At 36.8% G+C, this 22,990-nt stretch overlaps 5 protein-coding genes across 5 annotated transcripts; all 5 read left to right on the forward strand.

Moving 5' to 3' along the window:
• The first annotated feature begins 333 nt into the window (after positions 1-333).
• On the forward strand, positions 334-1,214 carry LOC114714548 (FCS-Like Zinc finger 3). Its single transcript, XM_028899299.1, has 2 exons — positions 334-680; positions 776-1,214. The coding sequence occupies exons 1-2, from the start codon at positions 472-474 to the stop codon at positions 933-935; spliced, it is 369 nt and encodes a 122-aa protein (XP_028755132.1). The 5' UTR covers positions 334-471; the 3' UTR covers positions 936-1,214.
• A 3,967-nt stretch (positions 1,215-5,181) lies between these two features.
• LOC114714520 (uncharacterized) lies at positions 5,182-7,104 on the forward strand. Its single transcript, XM_028899261.1, has one exon. The coding sequence runs from the start codon at positions 5,182-5,184 to the stop codon at positions 7,102-7,104; it is 1,923 nt and encodes a 640-aa protein (XP_028755094.1).
• A 39-nt stretch (positions 7,105-7,143) lies between these two features.
• LOC114714521 (uncharacterized) lies at positions 7,144-8,511 on the forward strand. The gene is made up of 2 exons (XM_028899262.1): positions 7,144-7,881; positions 7,963-8,511. Exons 1-2 carry the CDS (start codon positions 7,144-7,146, stop codon positions 8,509-8,511), a joined length of 1,287 nt encoding a protein of 428 aa, XP_028755095.1.
• A 2,157-nt stretch (positions 8,512-10,668) lies between these two features.
• LOC114714522 (uncharacterized) lies at positions 10,669-11,250 on the forward strand. Its single transcript, XM_028899263.1, has one exon. It carries the CDS (start codon positions 10,669-10,671, stop codon positions 11,248-11,250), a length of 582 nt encoding a protein of 193 aa, XP_028755096.1.
• Positions 11,251-15,872: 4,622 nt separating this feature from the next.
• LOC114714484 (pollen-specific protein C13-like) lies at positions 15,873-16,653 on the forward strand. The gene is made up of 2 exons (XM_028899224.1): positions 15,873-16,041; positions 16,166-16,653. Exons 1-2 carry the CDS (start codon positions 15,888-15,890, stop codon positions 16,492-16,494), a joined length of 483 nt encoding a protein of 160 aa, XP_028755057.1. The 5' UTR covers positions 15,873-15,887; the 3' UTR covers positions 16,495-16,653.
• Positions 16,654-22,990: the final 6,337 nt, after the last annotated feature.

The following is a 22,990-nucleotide window of genomic DNA, read 5'->3' on the forward strand; positions in this document are numbered from 1 at the left end:
TTAACTAAAAAGAAATAAAATCTGTAAAATTCATGAAATTTTATAAATTAAAATTAATTGGTATTATCTTAAGGATAACTGCCTATAATAGATCAAAGTATAAAGACTCAATTCAAAAAAATATATATAAGAATCTAATTCAAAATTAAGGTAAATTACAATGACCAATTGGTTAATTTTCCTTAAGAATTTTTGAGAGAGAGAGAGATTGGAAGGAGGAGGGGGCGACGTGGAGGAGTAGATGATGGGGAAAGAAGCAACGGTTGAGATTGGATGAGAGGGTAGAGGCATCCCGTTTATGAGGCAACATCACTTCCCACCTTCCGTTCTCACACTCTCTCACGCACTGTGGCTATGAGTTTGTCTCAACTCTGAATCACTAATCTCTTTCTGTAAACCACCCAGCTTAGCTACTCATTTTAATTCATCACTATCTATATATACTGAAATCCAATTCCCAGGAAGAAGAAGATGGGAAAGCGTACTGGAGGTGGATCGATTATGAGAAGAACAAGCAGCATGAGCGGCATGAACATAGACGCCATAGACGCCCAGCTTAGCAACACAGAAACCCATCAGGAAGCATCTTCTGAAGATCCCATGGAAATACCTCACTTTCTTAGAAGCTGCCGTCTCTGCAACCGCCGTTTAGCCGCCGGTCGAGACATCTACATGTACAGGTTATTAGATCCATCCATATCTCATCTCTTTCTTCTTTCTCCTTCTGTTCTATTGTTTCCGTACTGATTGGAACATTATATGAAAATTATTGCAGAGGGGACACAGCATTCTGCAGTTCAGAGTGCAGGGAGGAGCAGATGAAGCAAGACGAGAGAAAAGATAAGTGGAACAAGAATAAGGTCACCTCCTCCAAGAAACAGAAAGACTCTCCTACTCCTTCTTCCACCAAAAGTCAGACTGTTGCTGCTGCTTGAAAGAAGAAAATTTAGCCACAGAATTTCCGTCGCTAATCAGTTTAGTGAAGGAGTTCTGCTGCTAATCAATTAGTATCGCTAAATTCTATGGCTAATTCGATGTTTTTTTCGTAGTATAAAAATCTATCTTCTCCCTCGTCCTTTATCTCTCTCCATCCATTTGAATGGCTGCTCTAATTTTCCTACTTGAGATCCATCCATCATTATATCTTATATCTGCCTTTGATTTGTATAATTACTTCCTTTAATTAATCTGAAGTCAGTTTTCTGCAGTTTCCCATAACAATTGTGTTCTCTTTCTCCCGATCGATCCTCACTGTCATCGTCTCTATTGAGACACCATGGACTGTGTTTCTTCCCTTTTGATCCTTCTTAAGCAAACCAAATTAAATCACAAATTTTACGAAAGAAGGATTTTAGTTGAATGGGAGAGAAGCACAAGTAAAGGAAATATAATGATTTTGAGATCGATCATTGATTGTTGTTGCGTAATTATATATACTTTTAAAGGCAAAGCTGGATGGATGCTTTTATTGATTCAATCGGGAAAGCAATTACGTATGATTTCAGTCTCAGGTGCAAAAGTCCGTATCGGAGTAATAATGTCCGCATATTATATTTAGATAAGTTATTGTTTTCTAATAATTAGGCATTTTGATGAATATTATCATACCATATTTTAATCTAATTAAGATTATTTGTATTCTAAATGAGTTACACACACACACAATGCCGTCCGCTTCTCATAATTAATGCTTTCTGTAGTTTGAATTGATTAATCTGTACATAATTCAAGTTTTAAAATAGATAATTGATGGATGGATGATTTTGCTGATGCAGCTCCCCCCTTTTTGCCTAAGTGTTAACTATACATAGTACACACACATATACACATCGAGTTCTTAATATAAAAATTAGATATATAATTAACTTAAGAATATTAAGAAAATTAGTTAAGTTATTTATTTATAAGAAATATGTGTTTTTTTTCCTAATTATCATTGTTAATCATGTTCATTAGATTAGAAGTAATTTAACATGTGTAAATATCATGACAATTATTTTGAAATAAATAAATAAATATGAGATACAAAGTAAATTAATATCTTATACTTAGATTACATTAAATTTTCAACTAGTTCCTATATTTAGGACAGGGTATTATGTATGTAGACATGCACATGAACATATACACACACATATATATCGTCTGAGTGTGTGTGATGCGTAAACAGACCGAGAACATGAATATCCACCGACTATGCAATAAAGATCTTAGGACTTAAATGACCTGCAACGGTGTTACGAAGTCATTAATCACATTTTCATTTCTTGTTATAATAGCAAACATTTTATCAAATTTCATAAATATCAAATATAAAATTAATATTCATACAATTTTTTCACAAATCATCCGATATTTAGAATCATATATTATTAGGTCAGGTTCCAAATGAGGAGTAATTATATTCTTTCAAAAACATTTTCTTACGAAAGATCTCATCTATTATTATCACCTTGTCTACTAAAATTAATGCCTACATATAGCGGTTACAATTAATCATATTATTTAGCGTTCATTTGTTTCCCATAAATTGTTTTAGTAAAGGTAATTGTCAAACACGCAATGTTTCTATGGCAATGAATGTGTCGTCTTTGTAAATTGTAATTCAATTTATTCTTTTAATTAGAAAAACATATACTAATAATGTGAGATCAAACCCAAAAATTTCAACTTATCAGAGAAGTTTCATGATACTAGCTAGGTCACAAGGCCAATAACGTTTAATTCAATTGATTTTATTGCCTTTTCTACTACTCAATTTCTCTCTATAAAGGCCAAAGCAAGTACGCTAGCTGTCTTTGTTAATTTCTTGGAGGTCTTGTTAAAAGAATGAAATGCAAATTGGCTTTGTGACGAACTAAATTAATAATAGTCTGAAAATTAGCTTTCATGGTTGCAAAAAGGTGAGACCCAACTAAATGAAAAAAGAAAGGTTGTCGACAAAATGCAATAAAACAGAAACAAGTGTTGGCTTCGTATTGAAATGCGACATGACACATGATGAGAAGCATCCAAAACAAATATATACAATAATAATATAAGAATCTTATAGAGTTTTATGATACATAATTAATTATATATAATTTTTTGCATACTCCTTTTTCATCACTACCCTCCAATTGAATGCCATATCTGAGGCATACATAAGCAGCCACAAACCATTAATTTCTACCCTAAAAAAAACTAAATTAACGAACGAGAGGCTTCGTCTTGTGATGTCAAGACGCACTCTTTTATTAATTTTTCTTGGAAACTATTACTTTTTCCTTTGTCCTGTTTTTTTATCCATCTGACTTTTTGTTAGTGCAGCTCGTCTGTTAGGCATCAAATTAAATAAACTCATCTCTCAATTATGAACACTGATAAAGAGGACTATGTTCCATGATTTTGTAATTTTTAAAAAAAAAATTTGTCTCTTTTTCTTTTAACGTTAGCAGAGTTTAAAGTATGAACTTCTATTAAAAAATAGGAAGATGAAGGAAAGAGATGATTAAAGAAGCAGTTTCTCTCTGGTGATAAATGACCACCTAGCTGGCTGGCAAGGGGAGGTTGAAAATCCAATAATGAAGTTTGTCATGAAGCTTGCGCGCGCGCACACAGACACAGAGGACGAGAAAATTGAATTAGCAAGGTTTTGGAACGAGGGCGTGAGAGGTGGAGATTGATTTGGAATTTGGAGAAAGAGGACTATAATTAGGCACATTTAAAATCTGAAAGAGACTGATTTGGGGCTATGTGGAGATCGAAAAGAAAAAAAGAATTATGGGTTGTAAATAAATTTCGTTCACACCTTTAAAAGAAATGTGCCGGATATATACATCTATTACTTGAAGTTTGAACCATTCAAATTTTACATGACTGTTTGAGATTTTATTAAGTTTTTATTTGAAAAATTCAAACTATCGAAAAATTTAATCTACAGTCTAAACAATTAAGAGTTTTTTTTTTGGTCAAAACAAACAATTAAGAGTTAAGGTGAAAATAAATATTGATGTAGTGTTCATCCATGCACATCTAGCATCATGAAGTTTTTTTTTGCCAACCCAGCATAATGAAGCTTACTTTAATGCCAAAGTACATATAAATCTTTGAAAACATAGAAAAACTCTCATCTCCCTTGATGTAGCTACATTGACCGTTTGCAAAAAGAGCGATAAAATCTATTGATTATTAATGGAGATGGGAGATTTGCTCTGTTTGAAAGTTGACGTATATTTTTACACCTAGATAAACTTTATAATGCTAGACAGGATGCATGTGAGAGCATATTTTATGGGTAGTTCTGCATCTTAACCCAACAATCAAATATCAATTCAACGTATCACCATTGGAACAAAACTATAACTTATTTAAATTATAGGGACCAAGACCAAAACTCGTTTAGTTCTTATACTTTTAATGATTTTTTGTTTTGCTTCTTGTATTTTTAATGAATTTTGGTTTTGTTTTCTATATTTAATAGTATTAGCTAACACTATTAAACTCATGCCTAGTTGTTATAAAAGCTATATAGATCAAAAGCCACGATTAGAAACTGTATGGAATAAAGTCAAAATTCTGTCAAGCTGTAAGGACCAACAATATTATCAACCCATCAAATAATTATGATGATTGTTCTTTAAACTCGATAAAAGGTTGGGGAATGCTAGCTAAATAAATAACTATATAGTGTACATATCTTTATTAAAGATTTGAAAAGAAATAAAATTGAAATGGAAGAGCACTGTGGGTCCTTCAGATTCATATAAAGTCACCACTCTTTTTTGTCTGAGGGACCAGCTACTTCAAGTGGCCTGGTCCCGTACTCCACTACAACCCAAGGAAAAAGAAAAAAACACACCCCTAATTTATGTAATGGTTTTTCTCGAATGAGAGGCTTACTTAATTTTACAATGTATTTTAATATGTCACACACACACGCACAATGACAGTATGCAGTAGTATTTCTTGTTTTTAATATAAGAGTTAGTTGACTAATTTGGATAAATTAAGAAAGTTTATTAGTTATTTATAATAAATAGGTATTATCTTTTTTAAAATATTTTCACTAATCATATGTATTAGTTAAAACTATTACAAAGACTACTTTAAAAAATAGATAAATATAGTCAGAAAATTGCTTCTAAAAAGGGATTAGAGGTTTCTCTCTCTTGGAATCCGTGCCATCAACATTTACAGATTATGGAAGATCAGGCTAACCGGAAAGTGCCCCCAGACAGACCGTCCGACGCCCTGGTATGTGGAAGTAAGAAGAAGACAAAACAGACTGCACAACTCCAACCTATCCTGGACACCCACATGGACGAAACCCAGGCGACTAAGGAGGAGGAAATGATGAAAGAACCAGAAGTGCAGGAACAGATACAGAAAGATAAAATGGAGACACCTGGTCGCCAGCCACCCTCCTATCGGGACTCCCTGTTGGGATTCAATGGAGTTGCAAATGGAAGCTGTGGTATGGAGGAGGATGAGCTGTTATCGGATGTGCTAAATACAGAATGGGAAATGCCGGAGGAAACAGAGGAAATCAATGCGTTGATGAAACAATTTCCAACAGTCCCAATAGAACCCGAGGAATATGCAGAATGGTGTAGGCCTTGGAACTCCGCTCTCATCATCACGGTGCTAGGAAGGAAATACAATGTCCACTTTCTTAAAAGATATCTCGGCCGCTTATGGAATGTAGTCGAGTTTGACCTGATAGACATACCCAACAACTACTTTGTAGTCAAATTACCTGAAAAAGAAGGATGGGCTGATGTCTATAAGAAGATATTGTATGAAGGTCCCTGGGTGGTTCAACAACAGAGTGTCCTGGTCCAAAGGTGGTCCCCGAACTTTGATCCCTTCAACAACCCACTCAGGAAAATAGCTACTTGGGTTAGGATCCCGAATATTCCACTCCATTGCTGCAACAAAAAATTTATCACCAGATTAGGAAACAGAATAGGGAAGACTTTAAGGGTGGACTTGCGTACATGCACTGAAGCTACAGACAGAATTTCGAATGTGGAAAGGGGACGGTTTGCAAGAGTGTGTGTGGAAATAGACCTTCAAAAGAAGTTAGTTCCAAAGGTTATTGCAGCAAATCGCTTGTACCAGGTAGAATATGAAGGACTGAACCTGATTTGCTTTGAGTGTGGAAGGTATGGTCATAAGCGAGAAAACTGCTCCTGGACCTATGCAGAGGGAACGACTGGAGATGAGCGATCTAAACACCATGGAGTCGGCCATGCACCACCGGCGGGTGCAACTGAAACAAGAGATAAACAAAGGAGCAACCAGGAGGAAAAGAAGGCGAGGAAGTCGCCGGCCACCGACGAGATGTTTGGTAGTTGGATGTTGGTGACTAGACCGGCGAAAGCACGGACATCGAGGTATGTTACTGTGAGCGAGACAAGGGAGACTCAGGGGGGAGCCCCAAGAAATGTCAGAACTAGCAAATTTGGCGGTCTAAACACTAGATTTGCGGCTCTGCAAGATATGGCGGAGGAAGAGGAAGGGAGTACGGAGGCTAACTCAGCGCAAACAAAAGCAGAACCTTCAGCTTTGAAACTGAGAGCTATGGGTCAGAGGTATATAGCAGAAAATAGAAGCAACGAGGGGCAGAAGATGAAAATGGCGGCACATGACAGAACTAAGAAAGGAAAAGAGGCTGTAAGGAACAAGGCTAATCAGAGTGGCCTTGGAAAGGAGAACGCCCAGCCAAGTGGGCCGACAGCAAGGGAAAAAGCCCAAATGGGAGTAGATGAAAGAAATAAAACCAGAGGAGAACAAAAGCCCAGAACAGCGAAAGTAAATGAAAAGCCCAGAGACATGGGCCGAAGAAGCCATATTGTAGTAGCAGGTGATATACACACAAGGACATGTGCTGGAGGAGGGATAGAAGGCGAGAAGACATACATGATGAATAGCAGTAGATGCGACTCGGACATGCAGGTAGATCGAACTGAGGGAGATAATTTGATCATACAGTTGGGGGAAGTGGACCCAGGAGAAAACGCACTTGCGATAGTGCCAGTAAGCAATATGCAGCAGAAGGGGATGGGAAACTGGCCAGAAAGCCAAAACCCAACCTGGGATGATGACCCATCAGTAGAGTAAGCCAGGTGCGCGGTTACTTTCCAACAGTTATCAATGATTATGGCTACATGGAATTGTCGCGGAGCAGGTGGTAGACTGTTTTCGCGTATGATTAAAGAAATCGTCATCAAGTACGGTATTAATGTTCTTTGCCTGGTGGAAACACGCATTAGTGGCTTAAGGGCAGATAAGATGGTTAGGAAATCAGGTTTTACGAATTGGATTCGTGTGGAAGCCTCTGGCTTTGCTGGTGGAATTTGGGTACTCTGGAAGGATAATGAAGTCGGCATAAATTACATCTGCTCAAACACTCAAATGATTCACTGTCAAATTCATGATAGACCAAAAAAAGAAAAATTCTATGCAACTTTTGTTTATGGGGAAACAATGGCATATAGAAGGATAGAGCTTTGGGAATCCTTAAAAGTAATCTCTAATGCCACAACTGAGCCATGGGTTATAGTAGGCGATTTCAATACCTTCTTAACGCCGTCAGACAAGTTGGGTGGGGCAGCCCCCATTCTCCCAGCACTTCAACATTTCGCAAGCTGCATCTCGGAGTCCCAATTAGTGGAATTACCAGTGGTTGGAGAAAAATTCACTTGGGAGAAACAAGGGGTTAAAGAGCGGCTAGATTGGGCCTTCAGTAATGTTGAGTGGGCTTTGAAATTCCCTCAGAGCAAAGCTGCCCACGGAATGAAATTCAAATCAGATCACCGGATTGTTTTAGTCTCTAACCACATCAATACCCCTACTGACAGGCCCCGGGAACGAAGTTTTAGATACCAATCAGCTTGGGTCCTGGAGGAAGGTTTTCAGGAAGTGGTTCGCCAAGCCTAGGATTCGAAAGACTGGTGCACTGGGTTCAAGTCGTTTCAGGAGGATGCCTCGAATTGGAATAACTCGGTGGTAGGAAGCATACCACAAAAAAAGAGGCAAATCTTGCGAAGACTAGAAGGAATCGATAAAGCCAGACAGGACAAGCTCTCCTCTGGGTTTTACAGACTTGAGAAAAAGCTGTGGAAAGACTATGTAAAATTAGCAGCCCAGGAGGAATTATTATGGTTTCAAAAATCAAGATGTAATTGGCTTCAATGGGGAGACAAAAACACTCGCTTCTTTCATGCTTCCACTGTCATTAGAAGGCGCCAACAACACATTGAAACTTTGCAAAATGATGATGGTCGATGGGTGACTGATCATTCAGAAATGATGCACATGGCAACCTTATATTATAAGAAGCTATACACGAAGGATGACCAGGTCAGTGAGAGCTTAAACTGGTTGGCGGAATTTCCCTCTCTCTCCACACAGGATATTTATTTTATTCATAAGGAACTTAACATGGTGGAAATCAAGAATGCGGCGTTCATGATGGGGGCTTTCAAAGCCCCAGGACCTGATGGGTTACAACCTCATTTTTTCTAAACTCAGTGGAATATAATTGGGAACAAGGTGTGTACCCTAGTGGGGGACATATGGAGAAACCCGATGAAAGTGGCCGAGATAAACCACACGAATATAGTACTGATCCCCAAATTGGAAAATCCAAGTCAACTGAAAGACTTCCGTCCGATCTCATTATGCAATGTGATCTTCAAAATAGTGACAAAGATCATTGCAAACAGACTTAAAGGACTGATTGGGAGGATAGTGCATCAGGAGCAGTGTAGTTTCATCTCAGGTCGCCAAAGTAACGACAATGTCATCATCGCTCAAGAAGCAATACACACCATGAGATCCATGAAAGGAAAAAAAGACTTTGTGGCTGTCAAGGTTGATATGGAGAAAGCATACGACAGACTGGATTGGGGATTCCTAGAAGATACACTTTACAAAATAGGGCTAAAGGAGGACTTGGTGCGGTTGATCATGGCCTGCACAACCTCAGCGACGATGAAGATTCTATGGAATGGGGAATGTTCACAGCAGTTCACTCCTACCAGGGGTCTAAGGCAAGGAGATCCACTTAGCCCTTATTTATTTGTGCTCTGCATGGAGCGGCTGGGACATGTGATCAGAAAAGAAGTCCAAGAAGGCAGCTGGAAGGGAATTCGGTTTGGCAGACAGGGCCCTATGATCTCCCATTTGTTTTTTGCCGACGACCTGTTGCTCTTCGGGAGAGCTACTTCGGGGCAAGTGGCAAAGATGAGAGAGGTTCTGAATAACTTCTGCAGTGTTTCGGGACATCGGATTAACCTTCAAAAAACGAAAGCCTACTTCTCCAAAAATGTATGCTTCAATAGAGCAAGGGAGTTATGCCAGCAATTAGGTATTGGAATCACTGCAGACATGGGGAAGTATCTTGGGGTACCGTTGCTTCACAAGAGAATGACTAAAGCGATATTCCTCCCGTTAATTCAGAAAACTCAAAGGAGATTGGCAGGCTGGAAAAGTTCGTTCCTAACCATGGCAGGGCGAGCGGTACTGATTAAGTCAGTAATTTCTACTTTGCCAAGTTACTTAATGCAGTCGATGCTCCTGCCCAAAGGGGTATTGAAGGAAATAGAAAAGAACAGCAGAAAGTTCATGTGGAACCAAACCCAAGAAGGAAGGAAGATGCACTTAATATCCTGGGAGACCATGAAAAACAGCAAGGAGGAGGGAGGTCTCGGCATTAAAGATCTTCAAAGCCAGAACAAAGCCTTAATAATGAAGCTCTGCTGGGGTTTACTTACCAAGCCAAATGCCTTATGGGTACAATGCCTCAAAGCGAAATACAATTGTGGTGCGGAGACACATCCCATAATACTTCCGAGAAAGGCCGCTTCAGTGGTGTGGAGAAGCATTACTAGTGTTTGGGGGGAATTTGACAGAGGAGTTGGGAAGAGGGTCAACGATGGCAAATCTACGAAAGTGTGGTGGGACCTATGGACTGCTCTGGATACACCGCTCATCAATCTAGTTAGCCACAACTTTCACGCTCTAGACCCCAGTGCGACGGTTGAATCGTTTACACTCAGGAATGGACAGTGGAACCTTGTAAAATGGAGAGAGTTTCTACCGGAATGGGTGGTTCAGATCATTACTCAAACATGCCCACCGAGAGGAGGAGAGCGGGATACGTTCAGTTGGAGAACAAGCGCAGATGGCAACTTCTCGGTTAAGTCTGCTTATAAGAAAATCTCCAACAGGATTGGTCACCAAGATACAGGGCGTTGGAGGGAAATCTGGAAACTGCCGGTCCCTGAAAAAATAAAAATGTTCTTTTGGCAAGTAATCCATGAAAGACTGCCTACTAATTCCCTAAGAGCTCAAAGAGGGATTTCAGTGAGTGCGGAGTGTCCCTTTCAATGTCAACGAGAGGAAAATATCATACACATATTGAGAGACTGTGAGGTTGCTCGTAATGTGTGGATTAAATTTGTGCAAGCTAACAAGCTTTTAGAGTTTTTTCAATCCGATTTGCAGGTCTGGCTCGAAAGAAACTTCAGAGTGGAGTGGGGCAAAAAAATGGCTAGAAGATGGCACTAGACCAAATTGTTTTGTTCCTTATGCTGGCTGCTTTGGAAGAATAGATGCAGCGGAGCCCTGAACGGTACCCGAAAACAAGCATCAGAGATAAAACATATGGCTATCCTACAGATGACGGAAGCGGTGGAGCAAGGGAAATACAAACACTTGGTATTCAACTACAATGGAGTAGTGGAAGACCGATGGAAATTACCAGAAGAGGGGACAGTGAGACTAGACACGGATGGCTCGGTCAACAATCAAGGAAGAGCAGCTGGAGGAGGAGTTGTTCGAGACCACCAAGGCTACTGGAAAGTTGGCTTCCAGAGAAAACTTGGATACATGCCGTCTACAGCAGCAGAACTAACATCTTTGCTGACCGGTTTAAGATTGTGCAAGCAATACAAATACCAGAGAGTGGTAGCTTATACGGATTCTACGGAGACTATCCAACTGTTAATGCAGGATGGCGGACCCCAGCACCCTTATTGGGCAGAAATAGAAGAGATTAGGGAGCTGATATATTCAGACTGGGACGTAAAGATAAGACATGCACCCAGGGAAACAATCAGATGTGCCGACTTCTTGGCACGAATGGCCCACAATTTGATGGAGGAATATTGTGTATGGACAAATCCGCCTACTGGTTGTTTGAACCAACTAGGATTAGATTCCGCGCAGCCAAATATGGTTATGGCGGACCGCAGTAGTTAGTAGCTCAAGTTTAACTTGCCTCTGTAATATATAAAAAAAAAAGATAAATATGAGAAATAAGATGAACTGGAATCTTATATTTAGGATCAAATTAAATGTTAAACTAGCTCTTATATGAAGGACCAGAGATAGCATGTAAGTGTGAGAGTCACATTTCCATTCTTCTTTCATAATAATAAAACTTTAAAGCACACATCCATTGATCTAATAGCTAGTATATATCATACAAAATATAGAAGAAAATCTTGTCAATTAAAATGTCATACATGAAACAGTTAAGGAAGAATCCCAAAAAAATATCTTTAAATTTTAAAATTTTAAATCAGTCTTGTTCATTATATTTTAATAACAATTAACAACGTTTGAAAAACAAATGACAATATATTTTTGTAATCATTTTTACTTTGGAATTTTAAAATTTTAGAGGTATTTCTTTGGGATTTTTCCCATAGCTAATCATATTTAGATGAAATACATGTGAAGCCCAAATATATTAACATCCAATTATCTTCCCAAATATATTAATATCGAAGTATCTTCTAATATTATTTGCTGTGAATATATAAATTGATGAATATAAAACAAAGTGAGGGATCTAGGCCCGCCAAGAAGATACCTGAGGAGCCATGATCTGGGTTCAGTACAAGAAAAATATTTATAGGGAGAATTTCAATACAATGAAAATAATTTGGTAAGGTAAATGACCAAACTACCCCAAAATTGAACTGAAGAAGAGAGCATCAGTAATTAGAAAAGAAAAGAAAATAATTACTAGAGTGTGAGTGGCGCTCTCTTGAGAAAAGGGTTTTTCATAGACATTCTTCATCTCAATAAAGGGTAGTTTAGTCTTTTACCTCACCAAGTAATTTTCATTGGTCCCTGATGCCTGCAATGTGTTATCAGATTTTTTTTTTGGGGTCCTGATTTTAAATTTTACATAGTTACACGGGTCTTGTAATGTAATTCTCCCAAAACAAAAGCTCATGATTAAATTAGGGCAGATTTAGATATAGCTTTTGGCAAGCAATCACACCTTCAACACCGACCATCAGATTCCACTCAAGGCCATTTAATAATAAAGTTGCATACGATAGACTGAAAGCTGAGTGTTGTTGGGATCTTTTAACTCAACTTATATTAAATACTACCTCCAGTTTTAATCATAAAATATTATATGTAACCTATAAATGAGGTTTTATAATTAGGACTTTTGTGTGGTACGGAAGCTTTGTAATGTCTCTATTATGATATATTTTCTTACTAATCAATAAAATTAGTGTGTATTATACATTATTTTATGATACACTGAGGGGATGATATGTGTGTGTGTGTGTGAGTTGGTAATTAATTATTTTTTTTAATGCAGATTGATGTGCCTATTGTGAAGGAAGCCGTATTATAAATTGGCCTGCATGTAAAAGCCAAGCAAAGCAAGACGTTCAAGTATCGTTTAAATAAAATTCGTGGGTGACGTCTGATAACTTACTTTGTAATTAAGTTCGTATTTTTCAATGTTGATATGACTATGAGAAAGCAAGAAGGAAGCTTCAAAGCTTCAAACAAATTACGTTAGCAATTAAAAATAAATATATGTTTCTGACGCCTTCATCAGACCCTGTCTCTCCTTCTTGAGCCGACTGAGAAGCGTACGTAGATTCGAACAGCATTTTTTGTTTAATTAAAAATAGGATTACTATGTAAATGTTTGGGATTTGTGAGGTTAATTAAGAAGGGATTCTCTTTGCTGGGAATCTGGTATGTGCTTGTTCGTCCCCACTCAGATTGTGATTTGAAAAAGTCTTCGCTACCCAACACTCCTTTCACTGTAGCTTTCATGATCACACCTATTTCTTCCACATTTTTCTCACCTTACATATCCTATCTCTATCAAACACACAGATATGTGTAAGGAGTTGATTCATAACCTGTAAGATCTTGAATTTAAATATTACTGTCAATATGAGGATATTGTTGATAGGAGTTTGTAAATACTTTAGTGAACATTTTTTAGATTTTAAGGTATGTTCTTGCTCTAATGAGTCTTGGAATCCAACTCAATTAAATTTTTTCAAAAGAAAAAAACATATACATACATGTTTATAGGAGAAACTTCTTGAATTTGTTTTTTTAGCACGAGATTGTGAATTAAAATCTTCTATGGACATAATAGCTATACGACTTATGACAAAAAAACTATTTTTTTAATCTTAAATATATAGCTCTTGTACTTTTCTGGTCATGAATATAAAATTAATTTTGTAGTACAATTTACGCTATAAAATGGGTTTTTTATTTAAAATTGGAGGGAGTACTTTTTTTTGGGTAAATCCTGTCTGCTTTACTATTATGTCAAGATTAAAATTGAATTTGCCAGTGATTATTTGGTCCAATGGTTCAAATGTCCTTTCCCTTGGAGGGAGGTTGGATGGTCTACATATATTCTTGAGGGTGTGACTATTTACAGTACTTGACTTCAAGGGAAAAAAATTTGATTCGAAACTGTGATTTTTACCACTAGTCTAAAGAAGAGAAAATAAATATGCACTTTGTAGCTTTGATACTATGATGGGGATAGTTTTGGAGTAGAGGCAGAACGCATTGTAACAAAGGGCACATACCCAATTTACTTTTTTTTTTTTCCATTTGCACTTTGACAGTTTAACTTTACACTATACTCTGCAAAGATGACAAGGGGAAAAAATAAATCATTTACCAGCATGATTGAAAGAAAATGGAAAGAAAGTACAATGATGGAGCAGAATACGAACAAATGCATCGATGTCAACTTTTTTTTTTTTAAATTATTATATGGAGAAAGTGATTAAAGAAGGATATTATAGTTGAAATACTTTTTTTTTTTAAAAGGGCAAAAGTATATTCATTATGTTAAGTTCATGTGCCTATCTTTTAACCTATATTTAAGACCGAGATGAGTACTTTCTTCACCTGAATCAAAAAAATTGAGGTGCAACTCACAGTGCAATGCAGTACTGAAAAGTATAAAGGCCAAATATTTAGTGTTGATACTATGTTGGCTTTGTGCACTAATAATGAACCTATGTGAATGCCATATTCATGAATTATTCATACATTTTCAATGGTCCCTCTCACTCCTTTTCTATATGCTTTATTCAATACTGTCCCCCATGACTGAAGCTATACTATGTTCTTCAAGTTTTCAGTTACAGTTGGTTAAACTGGACCACTTTACCATACATAAATCTTATACATCAATAGCTAATGAAATTATTCCTTTCCATCCTTTCTATAAGTTATGAATAACCATATTAAGTAGATTAAAAAATCAGTTAAAATTGATTAAAGGTAATAAATGTTAAGAAATATCTTTTTTTTTAAAAAAAAATGCTCTTCTTCATAGAGAGAGTGGATGAGAAGAAGGATGAGAAGAAAGATGAGAAGAAAGATGAGACATACATGTAATTAAATTGATTGGGGTATAATAAAAAAAGATTTGAACTAAAATTTTAAATATCTCCAAAATACAACTAATAAAAAAGTTTGAAACCTATTCAAAAAATTGTAATTTGTAAAAAAAGAGTAGAGGGGGTATATTTTAATAATTTAATATTCTTGAATCTATATTTTTTTTGGACTAAGCACATATATTTTTCTATTAGAAGGAATCCTATTTGAGACACTGTTAAACACTAAATATAGATACTTATCTTAGCAAGGATTAGAACATTGGCTTGTTACATAAAGCATTTATTTTTTTGTTAGATCTAACTCCCGTTGACTGAATATGGAATTAATTAAGAAGCCACAAGATTTTTTTTGGTTTTTTTTTTCCGGGGATTTGGTCCAAGCAAGAGTTCAGAGCGGGCTGAGACTGCATGATAAATCAATAGGCCTGATTTTGGGCTTTTTTGTCCGTTTCGATCCAACATACTTGGGAGTTCGGACAGGTTATGTTGGGCTTATCGGGCAGTCTCAATATCCGGCAACTGAGGACAATGCTGAAATTTAAAGCTATGTTATATTTTTCCACGAGTAGTCTAAACACAATCAAAATAATGGAAGTTTTAGTTAGTACGCGTAGCTTTATAGAAGTAGCAGTTGAGAGGATGAATATTACAGATTATTATTTGATATTTAATATGCAGTTCAACCTTCAAATTGTTCTGCGGATTACGTTGTAAAAACAACGTAACAAACAAGCACTCTTGAAGTTTCCATGCTTAGCACAAATAGCCAGCACATGTTTGTGTGGCTGTAATTCTTCTTTAATATAGCAGATGGATTTCTTGGGATCCATGACATCAATATTCTGCCCAATTTATTCTCAGGAGAAGTGCTAATAAAGTCAACCCCTTCCTCTCCCAATGGATCTGCTCATCAATTGACCCAATTTTTTATCTTACATCCAAACGCTTTAAAAGAGTAATAATACAAAAGAAGTACCAAGTGGAGGCCGAAGAAGCATGTGAATGCAGCGATGCAAGTTGAGAAAGCTTGAGACACGACTTCACTTTATAAGGCGCAAGTAGTGGAAGGATCATATGCTGCTAAATATACATAACACTTAAATATCACAGTTCAAACTTCCACAACTATATAACAATCCCACAGCCCCTTCTTCTTCTTCCCTCCATCAAAGATCTCACTGGCAATTAATAATGGCCATAAAAGCTTTCTTCTTGGTGGCCCTCTGTCTCTGCATCGTCCTTCCCTTTTCCACTTCACATCACGGCCCTTTCCGCGTCAAGGGTCGCGTCTACTGTGACACCTGCCGTGCCGGCTTCGAGACCAATGTCACCACTTACATTGCAGGTAACAACAAAAACTCTATATATATATATATATATATATATATATCAGTTATCTTATATCGCTCGTCTCTTACTCAGCAATCCAATAATCCTACAGTAATTTCTGTTGTTTTGTGAACTGGTAGGGGCGAAGGTGAGAGTTGAGTGCAAAGACAGGGAGAGCTTGGCGGTGGAATACAGAAAAGAAGGGGTGACAGATTCTACAGGAACTTACAGCATACAGGTTGAGCATGATCATGGGGATCATTTATGTGAGATATTGTTTGTGAGCAGTCCGGTTGCAGATTGCAAAGTGCCAGATCCAGGACGAAGCAAAGCCAGCATCGTGCTCACTCGTACTGAGAATGGCGTCGTCAATGATCTTCACTATGCCAATGCTTTGGGATGCTACAAGGACGTGCCTTTGCCTGAATGCTACCAGCTCCTTCAATACTACTTGGCTGATGATGCTTGATCCGTCTTCATTTTCTTTCTTGCATGCACATTCATTTCTTCATTATTATTTGCTTCTTAAGGTTTGTAACATTCTTAATTTGCTACTTTGTTAATTAGATCTAAGATCTGTATGTTTAATTGCGTGAGATCTCTTAAATATAGCCTTTCTCATCATACAGATATTGTTGATTTGTTTGTTCGGAGTCAACGGTGTTTTGTTTTGTGTTAATTAATAATACCCAATTAAGTTTTAATAAATGAGATTAGCATAATCTTTTTTCTCCTTTTATGAAACAAGGATTTGAATTTTTATTATTGACACCGATCAGTTATTCTTACCATATGTGTGTTTTCTCTTTCGCCAGCATGAGCATATCATATGAGCTAACTTAAATGGTTCGAAGTATGTGAATGATTATTATGATAATTACTACTCTGATAATACTTAATATAAGTTACTTGCAACATATTCTCATATACCATAATATGCATTAAATGAAAAAAAAATTTAGTTTTACCCTTGTTAAAGTTTCCTTCTTTGTATCTATACATTAGTCTCATATCTTTGGGACTCCTATCACTCTTTTATTTCTCTCTTTTCAATGAGAATTAAATAAGGTGAAATTGAAAAATAGGCACTAAATATATTACAAATGACTTATATTAAGGATTAAAACTTTTTCTTAGAACACTGTTACAAAAAAGAGCTTTCATAATGCTAATTTATAGGGGTTATTAGAAAAAACACTATAAAAAACATGACGGTGGTATTTTTGTAATTATAGAGAAGGAAATTTTATTTTTCACGACGGTTTTTTAAATAACCGCCGTAAAAAATACTTTTAACAAATAACCGCCTTAAAAAGTATATCAAAATTTTAAAACCCTATCCATCGCATGATAGTTTTCACTTTTCAGAGTCACAGTTTATAGTTCCTCATTACCTCCTCACTCGATTTTCTCCCTCCTCCTACCTTTGTTGGCCTTTATCCTTTGCTTCTATCATCTCCGCCATGTTCTTCCATCACCGTCACTGTCGTTGTTGCCATCACTGTCACTGTTGACGTTGCCTCATCTTGTTCATTCTTATTTGTGAGTTTTTCACACTTTCTCCTTCATTCTTTTCATGGGTTTCATAGTTTTTGTGGTTTGACAGGAAATTCATGAATTTTATCAAATATGAGTTTTTGATTTTATTTTTATTAAATCTTAATAGCTTTGATCTAGTAGTAGAAGGTGAAGCAAAATGGCATTATTACAGTGAAAAAGAATCTATGTTTGCTTTATTAGAATGCTTTTAACTAGTAAGAAGTTATTGGTTAATTGATTTTCAAACCCCTTCTTTTGTGGCTTTGTTCTTCTGTTCCATCCTGATTAATAGGATGAAAGTAAATTAAAAAAAAAATTTCATGGTTGTTGATGTGACTTTTCATGGCGATTATTTATATAACCAACGTGAAAAGTCACATACCACGGCGGTTCTTCAACCACTGTGAAATCCTTTATATTTTATGTCAATAGCATAAATGTCACTCATAAAACCGTCATGAAAAACTCATTTTAACCGTCATTAAATATCTTTTTTGTAGTAGCGGGAGTGACTTACATTTAGGACTAGAGTGGTACTAAATTAACAACCAGTGTAATAATATAATCACACGGATAGACTAGGTGCTATCAAACATGTCTAGTAAGGATGCTTATGCTATGCTTATATAAATTTGAGCTAATTATGATCGAAAGAAAGGGAAAAATTATTATGTATTTGAATATTGATGATATAGTCATATTCACATTGACAAATAAACAAGTAAACAAGGATATATTTGGAAGATTGTTATGGAAAGTCAATGGTTGTTAAACAAATTCCTCAAATATCTTTCCTTCTGAATTTTTTTCAATATATTTCTCATCAGCAACAATAATTGTGTATAGATAAACTATATGATACTAACAGGCTTTGGGTCTAGCAGAAAATTCTCTCACAACATAGTAAACTAATGTTTGAATTTTTATTGAAAATTGTTCACATTTAATACCTAATAATATTTTGAATGGGATTGCTTCCTCGGCAATAGCCAATAGGAGGTTAGAAAAAAATTTATGTGATTCTGCAAAGCTTCTTGTTAGAATCAAAGACCTATCTACTAGCCATTGCAATTATATCCCCATATCTTCTACCCTTTCCTTTTCTAGTACCTAGAATCTTAGTCAATAAGTGTGGCAGATCAAATGTAATCAATCATATTTAATGAGATTAGATTTCTAGCTATCTGAAAAGGAAATCTAATTCATATATATGTACGCTTCTACATTCAGAAATACACACAGAATTCAAAAATACATTTCCCTTTTTCAATATGGTATCAGAGCACCAGAAAAGAGGAAAATGAATAGCGATCAATTCCCACATCTATTTGGGTCTCTACGGCAGAACCAACAAATAGAGGGCCGAACTCGATAGCCCTAATGGCTAGTTCAACCATTGTAAGTGAGTCGACCACATCGACTCCCTCTAATGCGTCAAATTCTAGAAATACCCAGAGCTCTAGTAGCTCGATTATGGCACCAGAGGTTACCTCGATGACCAAAAGTCCACAACTGGTCACAACACACAAACTGAATGGTAGTAACTATCTCCAGTGGTCACAGAGCATTCTGATGTACCTCCAAGGCAGACGCAAGGAAAAATACATCAATGGCCAAGCTCCACAACCCATGCCGGGTGATGCGATGTTTGACACCTGGTTTGCAGAAAACAACCAGGTCATGACTTGATTATGCAATTCAATGACTCTTGAGGTTGGTAAGGGGTATCTACTCGCACAAATAGCAAAGGAGATATGGGACGCTGCCAAACAGACTTACTCCTCAATAGATAATACAGTCACACTGTACCACCTAAAGAAACAGCTTCGGGAACTCAAGCAAGGTACAATGACTGTAACCCAAAACTATAGTGCCTTGATGGGAATTTGGCAACAATTGGATTGGTTTGAAATTTACTCATGGAAGTGTGTGGATAATGCTCAGTACTTTAGAAAACTTATTGAAACAGAAAGAACTTATGAGTTCTTATTGGGATAAAATGACACCTTTGATGATGTTGGATGCAGGATCATGGGTTTAAAACCATTGCCATCACTTTTTGAAAGCTTTAACATGGTGAAATGTGAAGAAAGCATAAAACAACTCACACAGATTCTAGTAGCACAAAATAAGGCCTTAGCACTGGTGATTAGGGATACAAATACAATAGAACTGAAAAGAAAAAAATGAAAAATGGTGTGATCACTGTGGTAAAAGGGGTCATGCTAGAGAGATTTACTAGAAATTACATGGGAAGCTACCAAATCTGAACAATAAATCAAGAAGAGAAAGGAAAAGCTATCATGCAGAAAAGAAGGAAGAAGAAGAAGAAAAGCTAAGCCCAAAAGAGGTACAATTGTTGAGGAAAATTCTGGACAAACAAATAAGCACTTCTAATATCAACTTAGTAAAATGAGGTAACTCTATAATTGCCCTAAATGCTATGGTGACTAGTGATGATGTATAGATTGTTGATTATAGAGTCTTAGATCATATGACTGGTAACAAATCCCTCTTTACAACTATCAAGCATTGTCATGAAAACCTAAAGGTTATGGTAGCAAATGGCATTAGTGGACGTGTCACGTGTGTGTGGTCTTGGAGTAGTTAAGTTATCTAAACACCTAATCATACATAATGTGTTATTTGTACCTGAACTTCCCTGTAACCTCATTTCAGTAAGCAAACTAACCAAAAATCAGGTCTATCAAGTCCTTTTTTATGACTTTGGCTGCATTTTTCAGGATCTAGCCTCGGGGAGGATGATTAGCAAAGCTAAAGAGTGGGATGGACTATACTATTTCAATATGCATAATAACTTATTTTGGGACCATAAGTTAGGCCACCCTCACTTTAACTATATGAAGCATTTGTATCCATATCTATTCAATAAAGAAAACAATTTTTCTGTCAGCTATGATACTTGTCAGTTAGTTAAGCAAACATGAAGCACTTATTCAAAACAATCTTACAAGCCCACCGCTCCTTTTACACTCATCCATAGCGATATTTGAGGTCCAGCCACAACAAAAACTCTCTCTAATACCGTTGGTTTGTTATGTTTATTGACGATTATACTCGAATGACGTGGGTCTTCCTACTTAAAGAAAAATATGAAGTATTTGAGACTTTCAAAAAACAATTTTGTGTTTATAAAAACTCAGTTTCAAACTTCTATCAAAGTTTAGAGAAGTGATAATACCAAGGAATACCTAAGCAAGTTTTTTAAGAAATTTCTTAAACAACAAGGCATCCATCATCAAACTTATTGTATTTATACTTTCCAACAAAATGGGATAGCCAAAAGAAAGAATAGACACTTGTTGGAAGTAACCAGAGCCATTATGTTAGAAAAGAACGTTCCTAACTTGTTTTGGGGAGATGTAATGTTGACCTTAGCGTATCTCATAAATAGAATACCCTCTAACGTCCTTAACTATAAATCTCTGGTTCAACAATGACTAGAAAGCTACCCTAACTACTCTCCACTCATAAATCAACTACCTCCCAAAATCTTTGACTGTGTTGTTTTTGTGTACAGAAATAATGAAAAATTGGACTCAAGAGCTAAAAATGCGTTTTTCTAGGTTATTCCCCGATACAGAAAGGGTATAAATGCTACTCCCCAATCACCAAAACAATTCACATAACTAAAAATATAGTTTTCTATGAGGAAGATGCCTACTACCATAAATTACCCATTCAGGGGGAGAACTATGGAGCTACAGAATGGCTAATTCAGGAACTTGAACCTACTATCTTACCCAAAACAGTACCAGAACTACCTAACAGACCTGACACACGGGCATACAGACCTAAAACAGCACTAGAACAACCAGAAAGACCTGAATCACCATCACATAGACCTAAAACCACACTTAAATAGCCAAACAGGCCCAAAACCACTACCATACAAACTTGCAATAATACCTAGTATATTAAACAGTTTCGAGCACTCACCCCAAACAAATCAAGAACACACGAACAGCCTCAATAGTAATCATGGCATAGAAGAAGAACCTGAAAGAGATGTTCCCACTACAAGGTATGGCCATGAGTCTAACATACGGTTAGATCTTGAAGAAGTGGGATGGCCTATTGCTCTAAGGAAAGGTGTAAGAGCTTGCACCCAATACCCCATCCAAAGGTTTGTCTCTTATGGGAACTTATCTACTTGAATGAAAAACTTTGTTGCTAACAGTGCATAGGTAAAGATACCAGAAACCTTCCAATAAGCTATAACCAACCCAAATTAGAAGAAAGCTGTGGAAGAAGAACCACGAGCTCTCAAGGAAAACCAAACATGGGACATCACCCCATTACCACTAGGGAAAAAAGTGGTAGGATGTAAGTGGGTGTTCACACTAAAATTCAACCTAGATGACAGTTTGAATAAATATAAGGCAAGACTTGTTGCAAAGGGCTACACTTAGACCTACGGGATCCACTACCAAGAAACTTTTTCTCTAGTGGCCAAATTCAACTCAATTAAAATCTTACTCTCTGTGCCAGCTAATCTAGATTGGCCCTTGTATCAACTAGATGTGAAGAACATCTTCCTAAATAAAGACCTAGAAGAGGAGTTATACATGGAAGTCCCTTAAGGGTACGGAAACCTAAAAATACCACCAAAGTATGCAAACTCAGAAAATCCTTATATGGGCTAAAGCAATCTCCAATGGCTTGGTTTGACAGATTTGCAAGGTGCTAAAGAGGATTGGATACTCACAGGGCCAGGTAGATCACACCTTGTTTATGAGACACAGAACTAAAGGAGTCGCTATCCTAATTGTCTATGTGGACGACATTGTGATCACCGGAAATGATGAGGATCAATAGAATCCCTAAAGAAAGCACTAGCAACTGAATTCCAAGTAAAAGATCTTGGTCAGATGAGATACTTCTTAGGCATAAAGGTGGCAAGAACTAAGAAAGGAATTAATGTGTCCCAACGAAAATACACATTGGACCTCCTCTACAAGACAAGAATGCTTGGAGCTGCACCAAGCGAAATACCTATGGATGCTTCATGTAATTTAGAAGTCAAACCAGGTGCCACCCCAGTTGACTTTGAGAAATATAGAAGACTAGTAGGGAAACTAATCTACTTGACACACAAACATCCTGACATCAGCTACACAATAGGAGTAGTTAGTCAGTTCATGCACCAACCACAAGAAGAATATATAGCGGCAGTACTCATAATCCTAAGTTACCTAAAACCCAACCCAGGAAAGGGCATTTTCTTCAAGAAAAATAGAAGAAGGGATATAGAGATTTACATAGATGTAGATCATGACAGATCCCTAGAAAACAGGAGGTTAACCACAGGATACTGTACACATGTGTGGGGAAATTTGGTAACATGGAGAAGCAAGAAACAACTAGTGGTGTCAAGAATTACTGCAAAATCAAAACTCAAAGTA

The sequence above is a fragment of the Neltuma alba genome, unplaced genomic scaffold (assembly GCF_004799145.2).
Source record: "Neltuma alba isolate B1F8T4 unplaced genomic scaffold, ASM479914v2 tig00011509_pilon, whole genome shotgun sequence".
Lineage (NCBI taxonomy): Eukaryota > Viridiplantae > Streptophyta > Magnoliopsida > Fabales > Fabaceae > Neltuma > Neltuma alba.